This window comes from Terrapene carolina, unplaced genomic scaffold (genome assembly GCF_002925995.2).
Source record: "Terrapene carolina triunguis isolate 2854851 unplaced genomic scaffold, T_m_triunguis-2.0 Scaffold190, whole genome shotgun sequence".
Classification (NCBI taxonomy): domain Eukaryota; kingdom Metazoa; phylum Chordata; order Testudines; family Emydidae; genus Terrapene; species Terrapene triunguis.
The window spans coordinates 254,175-277,172 of NW_020664541.1; the positions used below are offsets into that span (position 1 = coordinate 254,175).

The 22,998-nt window shown below is 42.8% G+C and overlaps 1 protein-coding gene across 1 annotated transcript in view; it reads left to right on the forward strand.

Moving 5' to 3' along the window:
* The window catches only part of MICAL3 (microtubule associated monooxygenase, calponin and LIM domain containing 3), a 159,196-nt gene that overhangs the window by 99,070 nt on the left and 37,128 nt on the right, over positions 1-22,998 (forward strand). The window contains exons 25-29 of the mRNA XM_024210483.2: positions 2,553-2,748; positions 9,988-10,208; positions 17,136-17,273; positions 19,626-19,688; positions 22,752-22,856. Coding sequence (XP_024066251.1) covers positions 2,553-2,748; positions 9,988-10,208; positions 17,136-17,273; positions 19,626-19,688; positions 22,752-22,856 — 723 coding nt within the window. The remainder of the gene's footprint in view (positions 1-2,552; positions 2,749-9,987; positions 10,209-17,135; positions 17,274-19,625; positions 19,689-22,751; positions 22,857-22,998) is intronic.

Sequence of the window (22,998 nt, forward strand, 5' to 3'; positions counted from 1 at the left end):
GAAACTTCTGGTCCTGAACCATCAATGTCACAGGACCCATATTTTCTCCCATCCTCCTCCTCTGAACCACACCTCATAACACAAGGTGAACTGAATGACCTTGTCAGGGATTTGGAACTACCCAAGAGTAAGGCAGAGCTGTTGGGCTCCAGACTACAGCAGTGGAATCTCCTGGCAGGTGATGTTAGGGTTTCCATGTTCCGTGACCGTCAAAAGGACCTTGTCCCATTCTTCTTCATGGAAGGTGATCTTGTAGCCTGCAACAACATCGATGGTGTGATGGCAGCCCTCAACATCGTTCACGATCCAGATGAGTGGAGACTGTTCATTGATTCATCGAAGAAGAGTCTTAAAGCTGTTTTACTGCATAATGGCAATGTTTTGCCATCAATTCCAGTTGGTCATGCAGTCCATATGAAGGAAACCTATGACAACATGAAACAACTTTTGAGGTGCATAAACTATGACCAACATCAGTGGCAGCTTTGTGGCGATTTGAAGATTGTTGCTCTCTTGCTTGGTCTGCAGACTGGATACACAAAGTACTGCTGTTTTCTCTGCGAATGGGATAGTCATGCAAGAGATTCCCACTACATCAAGAAAGATTGGCCACTCCGACAGTCATTGGAGCCTGGGAGAAAAAGTGTTCAGCATCCACCACTTGTTGAATCAAGGAAGATTTTGTTACCACCCTTACACCCTCAAGCTGGGTCTGATGAAGAACTTTGTCAAGGCCATTGACAAAACACAAGCAGCTTTCAAGTACCTCCATGGAAAATTTCCAAGGTTAAGTGAAGCTAAGATAAAGGAAGGTGTCTTTGTTGGTCCTCAGATTCGTGAACTTCTTTGAGATGATGCATTTGACCATGCACTGCGTGGCAAGGAAAAGACGGCATGGAAAGCCTTCCAGTTAGTGGCAATAAATTTTCTCGGAAACAACAAGGCAGACAACTACAGGTTGTTGGTGGAAAACCTCCTCAAGGCATACAAAAGCCTTGGTTGCAACATGTCACTAAAGATACATTTTTTGCACTCTCATCTAGATTTTTTTCCACCGAACTGCGGAGCAGTGAGCGACGAGCACGGCGAGCAATTTCACCAGGACATTGCAACAATGGAGAAACGCTATCAGGGCAAATGGAGCCCATCAATGCTTGCAGACTATTGCTGGACAGTGACAAGAGATACTCCATTTAATTAATACAAGAGACAAGCCAAGAAGCGCCGAGTAGACACTGAATAGGACTAAACTATGTACATAATAGTTTTTTGCCTTTTGTTTCATAATAAATTTTATTTATATAACCCTTTTGCTGATTTTTAAAGTGTTACATAAACAGGACAGGTGAAATATTATCATGTAAAGCAACCATAAACACATGAAAAGACCTAGGTTTACAATTTATGATTAAAACTCTACTATCTACACAATATACATAGACATAAAATGTAAAAACTTAAATATCTTAGAAACAGTAGCCAATCAGTTGTTTTAATTGTCATATTTGAATTCAGCACATCAAAATACATAATAAATAGCACATTTTATCTCTGAAGCAGACAACTTCTCAAAAATTGTAGGCCAGTGAAATAGATGGAGATGTGCTGAGCTGCAGCTGTGTTTAACCTGTGGCACTAAGTTTGGAATTTTCTCAGCTTCTCTGATGCCTTTCTTTGGTGCTTAATGATATAAGCACTTGATGACATTGCTAGTGGGGTTCCTAATGGCTGCAATAACAGGCATCAGAATCAGTATTACGATACCAGGACTGTCATTGTTGGGACTGTGATTCCCAGTCTCTTGTCTTTCCATACACAGCTTTCCCGTTTTCACCTGCCTGGTCGAGGTTCAGAGGTGTAGGTTCTTCCACTGAGCGCTGCTTTTAAAATAGCCCTTGGAGCTGCTGTCTTTGAGATGGACTGTTTTGTCCCATGCACAATCCTTGCGGTTTGCTGGGGTTAGGGGGAAGCAGTGAACCTCTTATCCAGCATCCTCCCCAACTCCCACAGTCCCACAAATTGTTCATTCAGGTTTCTTCTGCAGTCCCAGTTTTGTCACATACTGACAGGAAATCAGGTCAAGTCCAGAGAAAAACACATTTGAGGCTTGAACCTGATGGCCTTGCAACAGGGAGCTTCCTCCGGCAGGAGTGTCCCTTTGTCTTCCACATTTGAGACACTCCTTATATAATGGTGCACGCTTCAGTCCCCATGGCAATGGCTTCCCTGTCCCTTCTTGAACAGGGGTCCCTGTGCCTGGTCTGACACAGCTCTGGCCTTTGCAGCTACATTATTCTTGTTCCTCTCTCAACCAAGACATGTAACTTTTTGTTAGCATCCTTTGGCCAAAAACATTAACCAGGGCCCACTTTGGAGTATTGCTCCTTCTCCATTTCAACCCATAGGGGCTAATATGGTAATGGCATCAGGTCCTCTCTCACTTTATTCCCCTTTGGCCCTTCTCACCCCACTGCTCCTTGCTCTGAATTTGTTTGCAAATATTCAAACCCAGTTCATCAGATTCATTGTTTGTTTACTGGCTTGTTCCTTAGGTCCTAATGTCAATGGATTGGAGGAGCCCAGCCTGGCCAAGAGGCTGCGTGGCACGCCTGAGCGCATTGAGCTGGAGAATTACCGGCTGTCGCTGCAGCAGGAAGAGGAACTGGAAGAGGTTCCCGAGGAGACCCTGGCAGAGCATAACCTGAGCAGTGTATTAGACAAAAGAACAGAAGAGGATGTACCCAGCAGGTTAGCACACATTGTACACGTGTCCCTATATCCACCCCAGCAGGCTTGTCTACTTGCTCTCATAGTGCCCTTTCCCATACGCTTTACTGAGGCTCCCCTTTCTGGAGACCTGATAGCCTCATCCGCACTTCAGAGAGGTATTTTATACTAGAGTTTCTGTTCTAAACCCCTATTTTGAGTCACTTAATAGTGTTTTGAAAAAGTTATTTCTTGTACTGAAATTTCTCATGCTCAGTCTTGACTCAGAAAGGAATTTACTTTTTGGAAAATTTCATCTATAAACAACTGAGTCATTTGGGTGAACAGAACATGGGGTCAGAGGGGAGTGTTTTTTCAAAAAGTTTTTTTCTGCCTATTTTGCGCTCTGATAACTGAAAACCATTTTTGGTTTAAAACTTCAAGTTGGGCAGATACTTAGCCATGATTGAGTGCCTTTGTGTCTGAGAGAGCTTGGCTTGAAGTAATAGCTATGGATAGCGTAAAACAGGATACACCACATGCATGTATGGTCATTTCTTCAGCTGCAAAACGGTACACCAGAGTGCTAGGGGCTCAGTGCTCACAAGTGTGGGCAAATGTGTCTCAGTAATTCCTGCAGCAGCAATTCAGTTTGATAAGGGATGAGCGGAACCTTTGCAGCCTCAGCGTCCTCCAGATAGTGTGGCTCTCTTACTTACTGTGGGCGCTGCTCCATACCCTTTCATTGCAGCGAGAACTCTCCTGAACTGTTAACTCTTTGGCTGTGCAACAGTTCTTACATTCTTAAAATTGCCACTGTAAACTCAGATAATGATATAGCTGATGGCTAAAACCCAGATCTTACAATACAATTACATGCATGCTTAACTTGAAACATGTGTAGCCCTGAGTGTCTAGTTGCCTACCTCAATTATACAGGTGAAACTGACTTCAGCTGGGCTACTCAAGAATGTAAAATTAAGCACATTCATAAGTCTTTGCAGGTTCAGGGCCTGGGTGCATTCTGGGGTGAGCAAATGACAGGAGTCCCATAAGATGCAAATAGAAGAGGCAGCAACTGGATATTTGACACTATCTAGCCTTACTAGTCTTCAGTAGTCCTGATGCATCCTTATCTTAAAAGCTCTGAACAGGTTTGAACTAGGATGAGTAAATACTTGGTGTCATGTGCTGTTTCCTTTACTAGAATAATGATGGTGTTTATTAATTATTTTAGGAAGTTCTCAACAAGATCTTATTTTGATATAATTTATTTATTTGAGGTGTTGTCTAGTGACCTAGTTGGATGTTCTCTGCAGTTTAATGTGCTAGACTTGAGATACGTTCATATTCTCTGTCCCTCTCCCAGCCCACTGCTTAGATATAATAAATAATGTTGCTATTGTTAATATTAACACGAATAATAATATAACTGTAGCTTTTATAGTACTTATTAGATCTGAAAGTACTAACCAAAGTTCACTAGCCTGGAGCTATATTATTATTGGCCATGACTTCATCAGGTCACATAAATTAAGAATAGTTGGACCTGGTCAGTACTTGGATCGGAAACCTCCAAGGAAAAAGGAGTCAACGGAACCAAGTGTTATCTTTGGCATCTCAGACTTCAGCTGCTATTTCACCTCCTCCAGATCTGTGCACACTTTTCTCCCTCCCTCCTCCGCACCCATTTTTTATTTAGAATTCTATCACTCTCCCCTTTTTGTATGTTGACTTACTTTTGTATTTTTTAATTTAAGCTTTCTCTGGGGGAAAAAAAAAAAAGGGTAAATATTATTTTTGGACTTATAAAATATCTCTCTCAGACGTCCTTGGGCACCTGGACCAAGATTTCACAGCAATAAACATAACTTGCTGGCAAAGGTCAAACCAAATACATTCCTCCTATGACAGATTCATCATCACTACCCTGGGCAATAAGCGGAGTTAATATGCACATATCCGCAAATGCAGTAATAATCGTACGTAGCACTTTTGTAGTATGTGTCACAGTCGAAGCATTTTAAAACATTATTAGATTAATCCCCACAAAAGGGCAAAATATTTGGCATCTGATCAATAAGGGAAGTAAATTCCAAGCTGACATCCCACTAGTCTCAAGCCACTCTAGGGACGGCTAATGAAAGTACCCTCGCATAATCTTAAATAACACAGTTGTGCATAGAGAGGGAAACTGTTTCTAAGGTAGCCAGCCAGGACCTAATCATTGTTGGACTTCTGTAGAATAATAGCCACACCTTTAATCACATCTAGAACTAAATAAGATACCCACACAATCTTTGGAGAGCATGTGCAGATTTTAATGTATGATACATTCAAGGTCATTTAAATTTTCTTCGTCCTGATTGTGTGGGCCATTCACAGTTAGATTATCCCTGCCAGATGAAGGATCTGGGCTAAGCAGTTGCTCCAAAGTGTGGTGCTCATTCCACTGTGAGGCACCAAAGTGTCAACGGCAGGTCTGTATTCAGACAGCCCAGCACCCAAAAGGCTTGAGGGGCAGATTATCCTTAAAGAGAACATGCAGTTAAAGTGGGTGCTGTTCATACAGTGTCCCACCTTTGAGCTGAAGCCACCGTGGTGAAATACTCTCTAATCTCTCTAGCTGGTCACTCCAGATTAGGGTTGAACCATATTGCAAGATATAATGGAGGCAGCTGGCACTGTCACTCTATTCTGAGCCTGCACAGTGGAGGATGAGAGTCTCCAGGCCTTTGGCCTGGCTCCTTTCTCCAGCACTAAATTCGCATAGATGCATTTTTAAGAGGTATCTCCCTGAATATTTGAGTCTCTCTGTCAAGTCATTCAGCTCTTTTCTCTGATCACTGGTTAACAGAAAAAAGGTCCTAGCTGGGTGGCCCAGAGCTACAAGCTTGAAAGGTAGCTCTGTCTCCTTTCACCCACTCAGCCTCTTGTTTCTCAGTACTCAAAGGTTAAACACACAAGCGTGGAGCAGATCAATGCCAGAGAAGGTAAAGTGAGGTGTGGAGTGAAGAATTTACACTCTGAATATTACATGAGATAAGCAGGCTGGCTGGAGAACACAGCTTGATCCACGGAGTAGTCATGATCCACGGAGTAGTCATGGCAACAGCTTCAGCAACAGTAAATTTTATTGACAGCGCACTTAAAAACCCAGTAGGCGACACCTGTCAGATTTATTTCTGTACTGAAGAGGAGGAAAGTGTGCTATTAATCAGAGGAGGGAATAAAGACCACTTTTTTTTAATCTCTCTGAGAGCATCTGTATAAAGCCATTGGGATATGCTAAGACCTCTTGGGAGCTTGCTGTATGCCAGAGGCTCAGCATATATTTATGATCTGATTCATCATTTACCTTTTGAAAGAAGGGACAGAGAGTTAAAAATAACGTTTAATTTCTGCTGTGGAACGCAGGATTATAACATTTGCATTATATATCGTACAAAAAACACATGTTGTAACTTTGAAAATTGTCATGAAAACGCACTGGACCATGCACAGAACCTACCTGGTTACCCCATACTGTGATGAGGAAAAAACAATGGTATCTTATACATTTATTTACGTCTGTCAGAAAGTATTCTCCCCAGGCAAGTGAGTGAATAAAATTTTGCAAGGATGCATTAGAGCAAGATTAAGGTTAGGTTTTTATCACACAAAAATAGGAAATGATAATCCTAAAAGTAACCTGAACTCTTCCCCTGGAGTTATGTGCATCTATAATTCTAAGAAAAATTGCGTTGCCATGTAGTACTTGTTGGAGAGTGTCTTTGTCCCAAACTGTGTGATCATGTAATGAAAGCCTGCACGTCAGGGACAGAGTTAAGGTTGTTGTAGAAGTTATACATTCCAGACTTGTATAGACTTTAAATCTTAGGCTTTTTTTATGTTTCAGCTGATCAGTTTTCAGCTCTCACTTTTATTGTCTGGCAATAGCAACTCTGTGACTGCTCATCTTACCACTTACGCACTTTATTAATGGGAAAGATTACATTAAAAATAAGCAGCAAATACATAACACCATTCTGGCAAGAGTACCTCAAACATTGTAAAATCTAGTGTAGATGGTGCAGAACAGAAGAAGGTAGCCAAGTGAGAAAATGTCCAATGAAAGATTGTTTGTGAGAAATCCGTTCCAGGAAGAAGTTGAACCAAGGACCTTTTGTATCCAAAAGCAGTGAGGTTACCTATTGAACCAAAGGTGAATGGGCATTTTCTGTGAGCAGTAATCTCGAATAAGCCCTTTTATGTAAAAGTTACTGCCCGAAGTATCAGTTTGTTAAACACTGCTGTTGCTGTCTCACACAACCAACAAAAATAGAAAACTAGAACAGAGGTATCCTCACTCCAGCCGAGTTTTAACCAAGCCCGAACTATTTTGCTCTTTAAATCAGATGAGATTGTGCCTATTCACGTCTATATGGCAAGCATCCAGGCATTGCACTCCTTTTCTCATAAATATCATAAAAACACAAGATCTAGTCCCCAAGTTTATTCTCAGTGAAATCCTTGTTTCAGTGACAAAAATAACTTAATTATTTTTCTCCCACTAGCGCTAACATATGCCATCCTGAGCAGCATCAACAGAAATGTGTACTAAATTCCAAACAGTTACTCATGCAAACTCATCAAAAGCGCCGAGATTCACAAATTCCACCGAAGGCATGATTTGAAGGCACTGGGATTGCACATGAGTAATTGAGGGCCTAATGTAGCTTGCAGAACTTTTATTACAAGTGATGTGTAAGAAGAGTATGTAACCCAGCTCAATTCTCAGACCTCAAGCCAAGATTGATGGGGGATTGGCAGTTGGAAAAAATGTCTTGACTTGTAAACTGAGTCAGTTTGATACAGAAATCCGAGAGAGACAAAATGAAGCCTCACAATGACACTTTTACAGTCTCCTGTTGAGTCAGAACTCACATTTGAATTGCAATTTATTGTTGCATAATGTATTAATGCTGGAATGCACTTAAATGTCAGTAGCACAGGTTTTATCCCAGACAAAAATATCCTTGTTAAACTAGAGTTAGTCATATGCTTATATCAATAACATTAGAATAGCAACCTTATTAGAACACTGAATGGACAAAACATTAAAAGACCATGAAATACTAGTCTTAAATTCTAGTTTAAACAACTATAAACATTTAAAAGTATGGGAACTTCAAATTAACATAGAATTTCCTGACCTTCTAATTTTTAATGAGTTTTTAAAATATAGATATGAATTTGTAAACTTAACTCCATCTTGAGTTTGTCAAGGGGTTTGTCCTTTTTAAATATGAACTGATAAAATTATACCAGGATGCTTCAACTGCAAACTGGGTCCAGTGGAGTTTGTATATGTGAGGTGAGAGGAAACTGTCAAGATCTGTTGGATTAATTGGTGCAGTTTGCAAAGTCCTTGCCCTTGGGTCTTATAAGTCTATTGCAGTGGGTGTGCATGTCTTGTGGGGTACTTCCCAGATGGACAGAGCTTGAAAGTTTACCCTACACATTCCCAGAAGGGTAGGACCATTGACAGCTCAGTCCTTGAACTGGGCAGCTTTTGTAAACTTTCCAAAGTACATTAGATCCAGGGCCGAGTTTATAAAGGTTGCCAGAAGCTGCCAGAGCCTTATTTTTCCTAAAAAGGGTGTATATTTAGGAAAAATGAGAAGAAACTTGCAAGCAACACCAGACAAGCAAGTGGTGTTAAGGATTTTCTATGGTACACAGGAGTCCCCACTGACCTTTGACAATCTTTCTGCAGGGTGAACCAAATCTGTACCTAGCACAAGATCATGGATATAGTCGACTTTGTAAAATTAATCTGGTTTCTTGCAAAGTTTAAGTTTGCTAAAAGCTGACCGAGCACTCAGATGTTCCTATTAGGTGAAAAACTCCAAGGATAAGAATCCCAACTTCTCAGATAGAATCCACTGTATAAGATCTTATCACTTGCTCTTTAGTTAAACAAGTTTGAAATTCAGTGTAGATGTACCCTATACACATGTGCGGACACTTCCTGTGTTCATGTGATACTACTGCCTAAGATCCTGGACAGTGTATGTAATTGTGCACTGCTCTCTGGCTGTCTTTATCTTACCTGCTGCATCCCTTATATGTACCATGATGGCCTGATAATTCTAGGACTGTGTGCATATTCTTTTCGACATTCACTGATTGTCAGGCAAAAATGGAAAAAGTATAACTAATATAGTTCCCCAAATCTTCCTGCCAGCTCCCTGCCAAGCAACAAAACTTCGCAGCAGCTTAAACCCAGCGGCAATATCACACACACCCACACACGCCATCAAGAGACATGATCTCCCCATATGCTGGCCCTGCCAAACTATCTCTCACACCCAAATCCTCAAGAGAATGTGACATGATCCAGATCACCACCTTCTTGCTGAACCTACTTGCACTCAGATACTGTGATAATGAGTATCAGATAAGAACCTAGAGCAGTGGTTCTCAGCCTATTTACCATTGTGGGCCGCATATGCACCTCTCTGTGTTATGTGGGCCGCATCCACACACTATATATACTACCTGTATGGCCCTGAGGATGTCACATGAGCTGCAGCTGTATGCTGATTGGGCTGCCCGCCCGGCCCGTGGGTTGAGAACCACTGACCTAGAGAGACAAGGTGGGTGAGATAAATTTATAACTTTGCTAGATGCTAAAATTCACGGTCTTAATAAAGACATTGGATTTATGGTTTATTACAATAATCTGTAAACCACTAATCCCCCTTTTTGTCCTGTGACTACAAGGGAGTTAACTGGCCACTTCACCTTGAATAAACTTCACCAGCTAAACTATCTGTTTGATCTTGTATTTAGCTCTGAGTACCTTTTCCAGACCTGGAGAGGAGCTCTATGCAGCTCCAAAGCTTGTCTCTCTCAACAAGAGAAGTTGGTCCGATAATAGATATTGCCTCACCCACCTTGTCACTCTAATCTCCTCGGACCGACACAGCTACAATAGCACTGCATATAAGAACCTAGACAGATCTCCACAACTACTCTTCCTCTTGCTCCCCTTTATTAAAAGGAACTGGATCCAGTACCTTTTCGCTGTTGGATCTACCTACAGCCTCTGCATCAAGCTCCTTTGACCTGATCCACTATTTCTAAAATAGTGCAATGAAATGTTGAAAGCAGAAGGGGAAAATATGGTTTCCATTACACGTACTATAGTTTGTACTGACGTTTTGCCAGCCCTATATAAACTCAGCTAAGATGCATTGTTAATTGACTTCTCTGTCTCGTTTTTATTCTTTACAGTAGTTCAGAATCCGAGATGGAGGAAGAGGAGGAGGAGGAAGAGGAGGAACCGGGGCAGCCACAGCTGCCCACCTCAGACCTGGGAGGCGTGCCATGGAAAGAGGCTGTGCGAATCCATGCCCTTTTGAAGGGAAAGAACGACGAAGAGCCTGAAAGTCAGAAAAACCACGAGGCTGAAGCCCGGGAAGAGGAAGAAGAGGAGGACGAAGAGTCTAGTGAAGGTTAGAAAAAGATGGGTTTGTATTTTCCTTCTGCTACGCAGGCAGGGCAAGCTGAGCCAAGTACCCATGTTCAGCCCAGAGTGGTGTTGGACAGGCACCCCTACGATCAGATGAGTTAGATTGTACCTTATTCTTCTCAGGAAAACCATTGAGGGCTGATGGGGAAGCAGTGAATCAGGGCGGGATGGGAGAGGTTCTTATGAGGGTATATTGATGGAAGGGAACCAGTGAAGGAACTGAGTCAAAGGGCACATGTATACTGCAGCTGGGAGCGTGCCGCCCATTGTGGGTAGATGGACATGCTAGCTCTGCTTGAGCTAGCACATGAAAAATGGCAGTGTCTGGGCAGGTTTGGCGCTAGCCTGAGCTGCAGCCCATGTTATCCCCGGCTACACTGCTCGGGCAGAGCAACGCATGTCTGTCTATCCGCGCTGGGAAACGCAATCCCAGCTTCAGTGTAGATGTACCCAAAGACTGTGTCAAACCAAAGGCCTTCTTATCTTTCGTATCGTTTTTTTCTTTTTATCCTTGTATTTAACATTGCTTTGTACACCTCTACCCCAATATAACACGACCCGATATAACACGAATTCGGATAGAACGCGGTAAAGCAGCGCTCCCGGGGGGCGGGGCTGTGCACTCCGGCAGATCAAAGCAAGTTCGATATAACGTGGTTTCACCTATAACGCGGTAAGATTTTTTGGCTCCCGAGGACAGCGTTATATCGGGGTAGGGGTGTATTTGTAAGTGAATTTAGTGCTGATAAATGATGCTAGGTTGACCACATCAGAGACAGAAGATCTCTCTCTAGAGGGCAGTTACAGCACTAGTAACAGCACAGTACACTTCCCATATACTGTCATAACAGTGGGCCTCAACCAACCACAGTACCTTACCCCTCTCCCCAGTATAGCCTGATAAGAGAGATGGGTTTAATTCTTGTCTCCACTTGCTCTGGACTCAGTACTCTGATTGGATCAATATATTCCCATGTTTGGTTCAGAGTGCTAGAAGGGGGGCACTTTATGCCTGAATGCAGGGTGCAGCCAGAGGGCAGAAGATACTTTCCCCTGGGTGGAGCCTACTTGTACCATAATGGTCTAACCCAAGCAATTAATTCTCTTGCTGGTTCCCCTCTGTGTAACTCTCAGCTTTGTGACAATTGTGCTATTTTCTCACTAGTTTGTAGGGGAATCAGATTTGGATTTGGCCCTCTGTTCTCTAGCAAGGTCTGCGGGTGCTGCGGAGGCAGCGCATTCAGCCTTGAGGAGGAGGGAGTGCCTCACATCACACAGCAGTAACCCTCTATGGCCAATATTAATGGGGCCCCAGGAGAAGCAGTATCCAGCTCTCCTAAGCCAGCAGGAGACATTACACAATATGCAGCCTGAGTTGAATCCCTGTGCTCTCCAGGATGTTTTTATTCCAGCTCTGAGTCTTTCTTTATGAAAAGGATGGGGAAAAGTTATGGAAGGATTTCCTCCCCTGCACCTCTTTAGTAAGTCATAACCATACTGAGCTTGTTTTGGAAACTGGTATCTTTGCCATGCTTCACTGCCATTCCAAATGGTGACTGGATCTTATCTGTCAAAACATGACTTGGGTACTTGCATTTCTCCTTTACTTTCATGAGAGCTACCAGACTACAAAGACCAGCTTCATAAAGGCCATGTAATGTTGACAGTATGAGGAGAGGTCCGTTTGTGCTGGGCTTCAGTGGCAGTCCTGTTCAGGTGTCATTTGGTGTGGGAGATGGCCTTTTAACTAGGTGGTTTGGCTATATTTTTCCACATGGAAACTGGAACTCCGTAGCTGAAGTCTCTGTCAGAACCAAGACCACGGTTTAAGTATAGTAATATGCATATTGTTTACCAGTCTACTAAATTGTGACGTTCCCAGACCTCTGTCCAGTGGAGTTTGCCTATCAAACAGGGAGCTTTGATGAGTACAGTATGTCTTACTGGATTTCCAGACAATAACTCTATGCTTTCTGATTCTCTGTCCTTTCCCTCTCTGTATTATTTGTGTGTGTGTATCTGATGCTATATGTGGGGGTGTGGCTCCCCCTGCTGTAGAGGGAGAGTATTACCCTTGGGCGAGAGAGCTCCAGCAAGGCCTCTGGCTTCAACGTCTCTCAAATGAAGAGGACACGGGTACTTTTAAAGGTACCCTTGTGCCATCACCACTTTAATTTGCCCTCAGGCGGAACTGACATTTTAAAGAGCAGGTCCCACATGAAAAGATTTTCTGTTTTTAGTAAATTGCGTTCACCAACTCTCTCGAGGTTGATTCAGGAATTACTGACTTCTTCTCATGATCCAAGTATGGGCACTACTTGGCTTTACCACATTTTTTACTGTTTTTTGTGGGGGAGGGCAGGGAAAGCTAGATCGACTCCAGAGAGCACTGAGACACTTCAAGCAACTGTAAAATATACCTGAAATTAATCTGATCACTTCCTGCTTGGTTAGGTGCACTGTTTCCCATAATGCACTGTGTTGCCATTTTTGTTTTGATGGTTACTTTCCTGGAGTATTGGGCTACAACAGTATGTTCATTCCTGCTACATTGACATTGCTCATATGTGCCAGGATACGTGAGAGTACAGGGTGAGTTCTTTCACCCAAATGAGTGGGTGCACCGGAGAGCCAGGGTTGCATGTCTTTGTTTGTAGCTGATTGCTATTATAATATACCTCCTTTATTTTATAGTTCCTGTTTTGCCTGAAACTAATTTTAGTATATGCATCAGTCTGAAATATTTCATAGGAGCATAAGAGAAAATCATATGGGAAAATATCAACATTTTTCTTTGCTCTTTTGAAAATATACATACAGTATATATAAATATTTTTTGTTCCGAGCCTTTCTTGACCCATCATTTGCTCTCCCCCTGGAGTCTAGCTGTGCTTTGAGCAGAAGTCTGGGGTCCCTTGGCCACTTTCAACACTCACTTTCTATTGGAAAAGTTCAGTTTGGAATGTTAAATCGTCCCTGATTTAACATTTTTTGATGGTGAGAATTGAAGGTGGCCAGATGGCCAGAGAGCACAGGCACGTAGGGTGACTGCTGTCTTTTTCCTTAACTTCCACTCTTCTCTATCCTAGCAGCTGTCCCACTTTAATTTTTGTTCCCAAAGAGCAGGTTTGGGACAGCTTCCAGTTAAACTTTTGAACTACAAAGTCAATTTGTGAGCGAGCCCAGCCACTCCTAAAGTGTTATGGAGTGCTGCAGTGAAGCTAGAGGGGGAAACACGCTGTTCTTCTGGAATTCACCAGATTATCTTTTCGTGTAACGGTGAACAAAGGGGTCCAGCTTCTTGTGAAGCTTAGTGGCCAGCCTTGGGGGAAGCCACAGCCGCAGCCATTTGAAATCCTTCTGTGATGTTTTGTGGGTCACCTAGCCTAGTAAGGGGTTTGTTACTGCCTGCCCTGTAACCTTCGGTGCCGTAATGCTGTGCTGCTGCGACTCAGACCTGACACCACTAGCCAGCCCGCAAGCATCAAGGTCTCACCCTGGCTTCTGCCAGCCTAGTTACTCCTTGCAGGGTGACACCAACAGCCTTTCCAGTCCCGTGTCTCCCCATAAATTCATAACCACAGTCCGTATACATAGTTCATAATCAACAGAGAGTCCTGTGGCACCTTTAAGACTAACAGATGTATTGGAGCATAAGCTTTCGTGGGTGAATACCCACTTCGTCAGACGCATGTCAGACTAATCAGATCCAGACTAACACGGCTACCCATCTGATAGTTCATAATGACCATCAAGTACAAAACATTACCAGCTTTCACAGAAGACCTTACTCAACATATTTTATAGCACAGTAACATTGTATACAGTCAATTCAAGGGCTTATTTTTTGGGGTTCCAGACCCTCTGTTCTCCTCTTGGGTTGTCTGGACTCTGATTGTCACATCTTCAGCCTGCATTCACGTGGTCAGACATCAGAGAAACACCAGGTTTGCCCTCTAGCCAGCCCCCAATACTTCACAGGTGGCCGGGCTCCTTAAAGTTTTTACATTATTGAGAAAGCTGAATTGGGGTCTGCTTCTTAAGTAAGGCCTGGTCTACACACACAGATGTGCAGGTTTAAATAAAGGAGTGATTTTCATACGAATATACTTAAACTGGTACAAGTTTGGCTTATATCAGTTTAGTTTACATTAGTAAATTTACAGGAGCAAGCTACATTGATATAGCCTGTTTTAAACAGATATGACTGTGTATTCACACTGGAGTTTGCATGAGTTTAACTAAACTGGTTTTTAAATTAATGCAATGTCTGTGTAGACAAGCCATAAGAGTAAAATGTAAAGCAGCATGCAGAGTGCTGCAGGTGAGATGACACCAGCGGGTGCAGGCTATGGCTGCATTTGCAGCAAAAGCATGTCATTTCCATATGGAAAAAAAATCATTAAAATTAAGCATCTCTCCCTATTCTCCAATTTCATTTCCTTAATGGGTTTATAGATACTGTAACAAACACATGCCATCTATTTCTAGCTTCTCATTGTGCTGTATAACCCGGCCACTAAAAACCTGAGATCTCAGATCCTCCTGCTATAAATGACAGATTCCCAGCACTTGAAATAAAGGAGAATCTATTTGCTGTAGTAGTACAGGGCCTGTGACACACACTTGAGCAATTCTGATTCCATCCATTGAAAGGTAGTGGTAACATATAGGGTAGCAAGTACATTACAATACCTATTGTGTAAAAGGAATAATCAGGTAATAAAGTTAGTGATGTCAGACCTGTGTCTGGTCCAATTCTACATTCTGATTGGGCCTTTCTTTGGTGATGTCATACCTGTTTAAGTCCCTAACAGTCAGGATACAAAGCCATATTATAATATGGAATAAGTCCTGCAGATCAAGTGGGACCTGCTCTTTGTGAGCCTTGCTGAGTGACTATATATTTCTTCCCATTTCCAGCTGTTGCTGGTAATCCTCAATCTTTTAACTCAGCTGTGTGGTGTGGTGTAAACACTAACTCTACTGATCTCAGAGCCTGCATGTGGGAGCATTGGAATACAAGTGCAATGAGGAAAGATCAGACCGCTCCATTTATTGGCCAGTGACTTGGGCCCTATCAGCCACTCCTGAATATTCTCTTGTTCCCTTCTGGATGTCCAGAAGTTCTGGTAAGGTCAGGTTTTGTGCTGATTCGAAGAGGGATCGTTACACTGAGAAAACTGTGATATACAGATTAAAATTGAATCCCGTTCCCTTTTTGTGTATTTCTCTGCTTTCTTTTGCCCCTTTGACTAACTACCAAATAATTTTGTGCTTAGATAAGTGCTGCTTCTCTCAATATCCGTTTTCTCCTACTATTATAGTGCTGAGTGTGATACCACAGTCATTTCTGAGACTGAAGTCCTAATTTATTTGGGGAGGAGGGATAGCTCAGTGGTTTGAGCATGGGCCTGCTAAACCCAGGGTTGTGAGTTCAATCCTTTAGGGGACCACTGAGGGATCTGGAGCAAAAATCAGTACTTGGTCCTGCTAGTGAAGGCAGGGGGCTGGACTCGCTGACCTTTCAGGGTCCCTTCCAGTTCTAGGAGATAGGATATCTCCATTAATTTAAAAAAATATATATTTAATTTAAATTTATTTTTATGATTCCACAAACCAGGCTTTCTGTGGGTTATTCTGGTGTGTGACAGTCCTTCCCTAGTACATTTTTGACAAATGCCTAGTTCCAAGCTTCTGAGATGGAGCCTGGCCTGTTGCCCTACATCATGGGCAATCTGCAGTCAGTGAAGGTTGGCTCATTGCTGTGCAGAGACAGACGGCTTGTTGCCCTACAGTGTGAATGGCTGTGTCTAGTGCATGCCAATGAGTGGGGAGTGGTTAGTGGAGAAAACAGCTTGCCAGAATATAAAACCCTGCAACCTGTGGCCAGATCAGCCATGGAGAATCCTGTATACCTTGCTGCAGGAAAATGGCGAGGAGAACCCACAATCAAATTTCCCAGGGTCCTTCGCACCGCAAAGAAACCAACAACAAAGGGGAAATTAAGAGAATTGCTACCAGGGTGGATGAATCAAACTGTCTAGTTGAAAACCTTCAAATACACAAAATACCTTCTAAAGCGGTCAGCCATATGTACCTACACTTTTGTCAAAGGAAATCCCCTTTGAAGGAGAGAAGAGGTTATTTTCATTATTTTCAATGAGAATGCTGATATTACTCATAAAATGATGCTTCCCCCTGAACAACCCACTCACTACTCCAACAACACAGCTAGAATGCTCTGAATAAAGTGTTGTAAACCTTAAACTGAGCAAAAATTCAATGTGATATAAGGCTACATGCAGCTGGTCATTCTGAGGTCAGCCGGCAAAGGGAGACCTTATGGTTTCTCTGTTGCACATGTGGGTGAAAAGTTGTAATTCAACCCCCGAAAAGTTCACTTCCGCAATGTTGAGGACCTCTGGCGAGTGAATGGATCCTTTGTTCTGTGGAATTGAGCCCACAGTGCAGACTGTCCCCATGCCTTTTGCCAGCAGGATACATAGGGTAATACTCATTTTGAATAGGCTGAATAAGGCTGAAATTTCTGCTAATTGATCGCCTACCAAATCTCAGTTGGATGCTCAGAGAGTGTCTTCCATTGCCGGGGTGCTGCTTGCAATAGAGGTAGTATGCCTCTGGGCTAGCATTATTCAGCGTCAGGGTGGAGCAGGAATCTGAGGATTATGAATGGTTGTGTGTTTCTAGATGCATGCACACATGATGCCAAGCGTTGTCTGTCTGTCTGGCAAACTGATCTTGGCAAGTAATATTTTCTTTTTTCTTTCCTTATATTTCCTTTCCTGTCGTGTGTTTCCTTTCTCTTCCTCTTTTTTCTCTCTCTTTCCACCCTATCCTTCCTCCCTTCCCGCCCACATCCTGATCTGCCTCATCCTCGGTCTGCTAGCTGGAAACCTGAGGCTACAGCAGATTGTAAATCCGATTGATCCCCTGGAGATCCTGGCAGATGTGCACTGGACACACATCCGCGAGAAAGAGGAGGAGGAAAAAATGGTCCCAATTTCAAAGTCCTCCACCTCCAGAGGTAATCAATCTCCTGCTGCATCGATCCCCAGATCACAGATGCAGCTGTTTAACTCTGTTGCTTCTGCTCCCTTCAAGCGCAGCCTTCTTCAGAAGGGTGAACAATGATTCAGAGCCTCTGCTTCCTGAAACTTAAACACTGGTTTAAACGTTTTACTTTTGAGGTCGGTCTCCATTTAAGTCACTGGTTTTCTAAGTCAACACAGCATAGTGAGCTTTCCTGGCTTGTGTATCTAATTAGACACTGTGTAACATTCTGCTACAGGATGGAAATCATTTGATATTGCAGGTTGCAAGCCCCTGATGACAGATTTAAAGGGTTCTGGATTTGAGAGGAAGCAATTCAGCCAGTTGTGTTCCTTCAGGATGGGGGTGATGAGTCCAGCCCTTGGAAAAACAAAAGTTACTTATTCTGAAGGGTTGAACAGTTTTCGCGTCTACAATGAATATATTCTGCTGCTGCTTTTCAAAATTTGTATCTGCATCTGGCAGGGGCCTGGTATCTTCAGGGAATGGTGAAGAGCACAGAGGGCCCAAGGAGACAGCTGGTTGCTGTTTGGCTCTTTGTATTGAGATTTGACAGTATTTATTTTTTTTCAGCAAAGTGAGTCACCATTTCAAGATGCCATTTTGCTTCTAAGGTCACTTTGGAGAAGGAAAAAAAATAGAGAATGCTAGTACCCTCTCCCAACATCTCTCATATATCTCATTGTGATTCACCTTCCACACTATTCTCACACTTGGGACTGTGATCTTGTCAGATGTCTTGAGCTAAGCATGGTGGGACCTACTTTCCTAGTATTGGAGAGCTGTAAGGAAAGCCCAAGTGTCAACAAAACCAAAACTTTGTGGTGTTTGATTCAGTAGGTGGTAATCTTCCCTCCAAGTCTGTACCAAACCAATGTTCCAGAATGATCTTAGGAGAACTGTGTTACAGAGGCGCTGTCTTTCCAAAGAAATTTAAGACCAAAGTCCTGACTGCTTGTGGGTATTAAAAATCACATGGTACTTGTTCTAAGAGCTGGGGGTCTTAACTCATGTTCTCTAGCCAAATTCTTGCCAGGTAACTATCTTCTGCCTAATGTTCCTCTGTAGTTTCAGCTGGGAGTGGTTTTACTGCCTAGTGTGTGCATTTATTATTCAGTGCTGCATTTCACCCCAAAGGTGGCTACATTTGAGTGGTGGGGGAAAGTTATTCTTATAAATATAGTAGCTTGTAAAGTGCTTTGGGATTCTTTGAAGTGAAAGGTGATCTATAAAGGTAGATCATTATTTCCCTTCTCCCACAATCATACAAACACAGGCCTCCGTGTTATAGCATTAAACATTCTTGACCAATGTTGCTTGAAGTTTAAGAACCCTGAGTAAGTGCTGACATTGTTCCTCAAGTTTTCCGTACTTAAGGTGAGTTTAGCTTCCACTGATAACAGAAGTGGCCACAAGTCAAGTGTGCTGCCATTTCTCAGTTTTCCTTTTAGCTTATGTTTTCTCTTCTTATTTTTCCAACATGTTTTTCTTTGTGCAAACAAAGAGCGGTTAAAGCAAAAGTCGACCAGAAGGACTTTCACTCACTCCGGCATTGTGAGCTACCAGTGTCCTGTTTCTAAATCCCAACTCCTCTCTCTGTGACACAGCTGCCTCCGTGATATACTGTTACAGTTGTCCGTAAAGTGAAGGAAAACCTGTGCTGACCCTTTCCTATGGTGCAGACAATCCCTTCCGTGGCATTTACAACTTCCTTCGGGAAGCAAGAAATCTTTCCTTCCCCAAAGAATAGGCCAAACTGAGAGCTGGATTTCCACAGACCCGTAACTTAGATGCTTCATTGCAATAATCCACATGTGCTGTTTAGAGAACACTTCAAAACCACTCTCTGGAGTTGATGGTTAGAGCTAAAGGAGCAGAACAACATTGCTGATACCCAGGAAAGCTGTGTTCTGTGATCTCTCATGCTCCAGTAGGAATTCTCCCTTGCCTGTAAGCATCCAAACCCAGGCAATATAGTCTGAAATCAATACAGCCTTTGGCTTCTGTTAGCACTATTTGTGTGGTCATACTCCATCTTCTAGCTTCTCTTGTCAGCTTGACCAAAATGGCTGGAATCTGCAAACAGGACACTGAGGACATGTTCAGTTCTCACTAACACCCTTATCTTCCATGGATCGTAAAGCAGATTTGGTATTTATACCTCATTATCCTAATTTAACCCTCAAATCCAATCTCCATCATCTGACAAAGCCTAGGTTTTATTTCTGCTCTCGGTTTTGAGGAATTTCTCTCTAGTGTTTCAATTTCATACACTTATTTGTGTCTAACTTTTGATTTACTATCATTTATTGTTTTTTAAATTCAGCATCCGACCTTCCCTCCGTACGCCTTGAGGCGGTGCAGGCATGGCTGGAGACGGTCTCTGGAGGTAGTTTGGTGATATTCATTCTATACCAATTCAGAATAACCCTGCCCGCCCTCTTTCCATGCCTTCAACGGCTGAGCTGGTACCTTAACACTGGAACTGTGGCCCTGTTGCTATTGCATGACTAGGAGGGGGGAGTGTGCATGCATGCCGCGCTCACAGTCCATTCTTGCATGAACTGGGCTTTCATCTTACCCCTGGCAAAGGCAGGCCATACAGAAAAGAACATCTTCCGTGTAATGGAGGAGGAGAAGAAAGTAGGTTTAATATTTTGATTTGGGTTATAAACTGAGGAGTAATTGTCATCCTTCCCCACCCCTTGACAAAGGGATCTCGGTGCTTGCTTGTAAGTGAAAAGATTAGGGAGAGTGCTTCAAGCAGTGTCTGGAGCAAATTACAGCTTCCTGCTGAAGAGACCAAGAAAGAAGATGTCAATTAAGCTAAAGCCAGGGACGCTCTAGAGCCAGGAGTGACTATGGAAAAAGCCACGCTCCACAAACCTGAAACATGTTGCCCACCTAAGCACCAAAGGAGTGGAAAGATGCTAAATGTCAGCTGCTCTTCCTAGGTGGTCCCCTAGAATCTCTTATAAAATCAGTGAGTGTGGATATTTCGGGGGATGGGAGGGTGTTAAATTCTATAAACCACAAAAAGGGTCTAAAAAATAGAGTAGAACAGGGGTAACTTGTGTGACCTCTAGCTGAGTTGCCCTTGCAAATAGGAGTAATTAGCTCACCTCTAAAACGTTGCTTCTGTAACTGTTTTGGCAAGGCAGCAGCATTTACGGGATAGCTGCACATCACCCCATCAAGTCCTGGCTGTTGGCCGACACGGACAGACTGCTGAATCTGTAGTTTCTGGCTGCCATAGTGTATATCTCACCAGTTACTGTGTGGCAACTTTTGTCCTCTTGCTCCTCATCCTAACTGCACATACGTATATGCACAGTATATGTATAACTATAACCAGCCACCCTCTTATCCTGTCCCCCAAGCTCCGGGTCCTTCAGAATGGGCTGCCCATTGCACCAGTGTGTTACTTATCTATGCATCCATAAAATATGCTGCTGAATGTTGTGTTTTTAAGGTATTGTGAAGAATTTATTTTCATCTATTAGATTCTTGCTATCGAACACTGCACCACAATTTCCAAATGGAAAAACCAACATACATATAGCCAGGCCAGTGTCAGATAGTCACATTTTTGAAGGTGACACTTCTACACATTTTGTGACAGTTGCTCACATTTGATGTTTTTACTTAAAACAAGTTACTGTGGCATTACTCTTCCTAAAATGGCAATAGCTGGTACACACCCAAGCAACAAGCAGGTCAGTAAAGCATCAGTGTAAGGGGGGCGCTGATTTAGTGAAGAACATCTTTAGATGTCACAGTGGGAAGCCCAGCCCTTACAACTGTGACTCGGCTTCATGTTGTAGATCTGTAAGATTCTGCGTATTATAAAGCCTCTGGTTTAAGGGTGCAGGCCATGTCATGCCACACTCCCTTCTAGGTGATAGCACAGCATCTTATAACAGCAGTTTAAAAAAAAAATGCAAGCCATGTGCCCCTCCACTGCCGTGATGCTACAAAGGTGGAAAAAGTGACAGAAGAAATTCTCAGGTTGAAGGGGCAGGACAACCCTTGTTTCAGTGGGACAGAATGTCAGTGTCATGCTTTGAAGACCAAGGAAGCAAAGAGCCTCTACTAGAAAAAGAGGAGAAGATCAAAATGTGTGTGGAAAATGTCAAGATGCCAGCTCACTCTTTCTTAGACTGTCATGATTAATAGTGTCGTCATTTAAATGGTCCCAGATAGGCTATGAAATGAGCACTGGCATCTGTATACATCATTATGGAGCCAGAATTTTAGCATTGTGTGCATATAGTTTGCAGCATGACTACTGAGAATGTGTGCTCATTTTCAATAATTGAGCATTCAACAACCCAGTTAAATGTCTAACATGTCATTTGAGCCTTCAGTTGTGCTAATTATATGCATAAATCCAAAAATGTGGCCCAGGTTTGTGCAGTCTGCCGGTGCTATGGTTAAAGCTAGAAATGCCTTTAAAACAAAAAAGATTCTGCCTGAAGTTATGGAAAGACCTTGAAGCTGTGTGACCAACACCCACCCATAATAATTGAGATGGGATAAGGTGTAACAATTGAGAAAGTTATAGGAGTCTCTTGGTTTTTGTGAAATATAATTTAATAATATAAATTAAAGGCCATCCTGGTGGGGCCTCATGCTCCCCTCTGGAATTAAATCTTTTTATGTGTAATGTTGTCAAATGCCTTGTTTAGGTTTATAAATTCATGAATCTTCTCTTCAGACTGATCCTGTAAGGCAGATTCTGGGCTCTGGCAAACAAGAACAGACTTTTTATGCGTCTGTTATTCACATTAAAATATCTGAATACATCCAGGTCCTGGGTATCTACACTGCAGTCTGGACTCCACCAAACTGTTTCTTCTAGAATGTTGCAGCCGCACAGAGTTAAACAGTTTTCAAATGGTCAACTCTCCCGGCTAGTCACCTCCTGGCAGGTCACCTCGTCTGACTTCAGGTCCCTCAAACGTCTTTGTTTCTGCTGCTAGGCAAGTTATTGTGGCAGAATATGAGATTGCAGTTTGCAACTAGCACACATCCTCTAAAATGTTGGTAACTGCAGTTCCTTTGTGGTACCAATACTATATTGCAACAACAGTCGAGCGTATTCCATTAGAGCTTTCCCTGACACCCTCATTTAATGTCTCACTCAAGCACATCTTGGTTGCAGAAGTGGAGACGATAGTACTTCACGAGGCCAGTCCCTCAGAAGTGCCTTGAAAACCTTGCAGTGCCAGTGTCTGTGATAAAGCTTCCTCAAAGGCACAAAACCCCTTGACTACTCGGACTCAAGGCTTGAAATGCTGGTTGAGTGTCTTCCCTGCTGACGCACCTCAGAGCATCTTGTTGCAGGAACAATGAGTAAATATTGGCACTCAGGGCACTTGGTGCAGTTTAAAACTGTTTTCCCTTGTATAGATTTTCTTCTCTCTCTCTCAATATTTTAATGCATTTCCAGCCCCATTTGAGGAGAATGAAGTGGAGGATGAGGTGGGCACAGAACCAGCAGATACAGAAGGGGAAGCAGGCGAAGATGGAGACACAGGTGCAGAGCTGGATGATGGTACGGTACCACAGTGCATCATTAAATCTTGTTATGGGAGCAGAGTCATGTTGGGAAGCAGGTATCTTGTATAAGGGTCATCCAGTCAGAGCAGATCTGTATATGTGGGAGCTCAGTGCAGAAGAGAGAAAAATAGGATTGA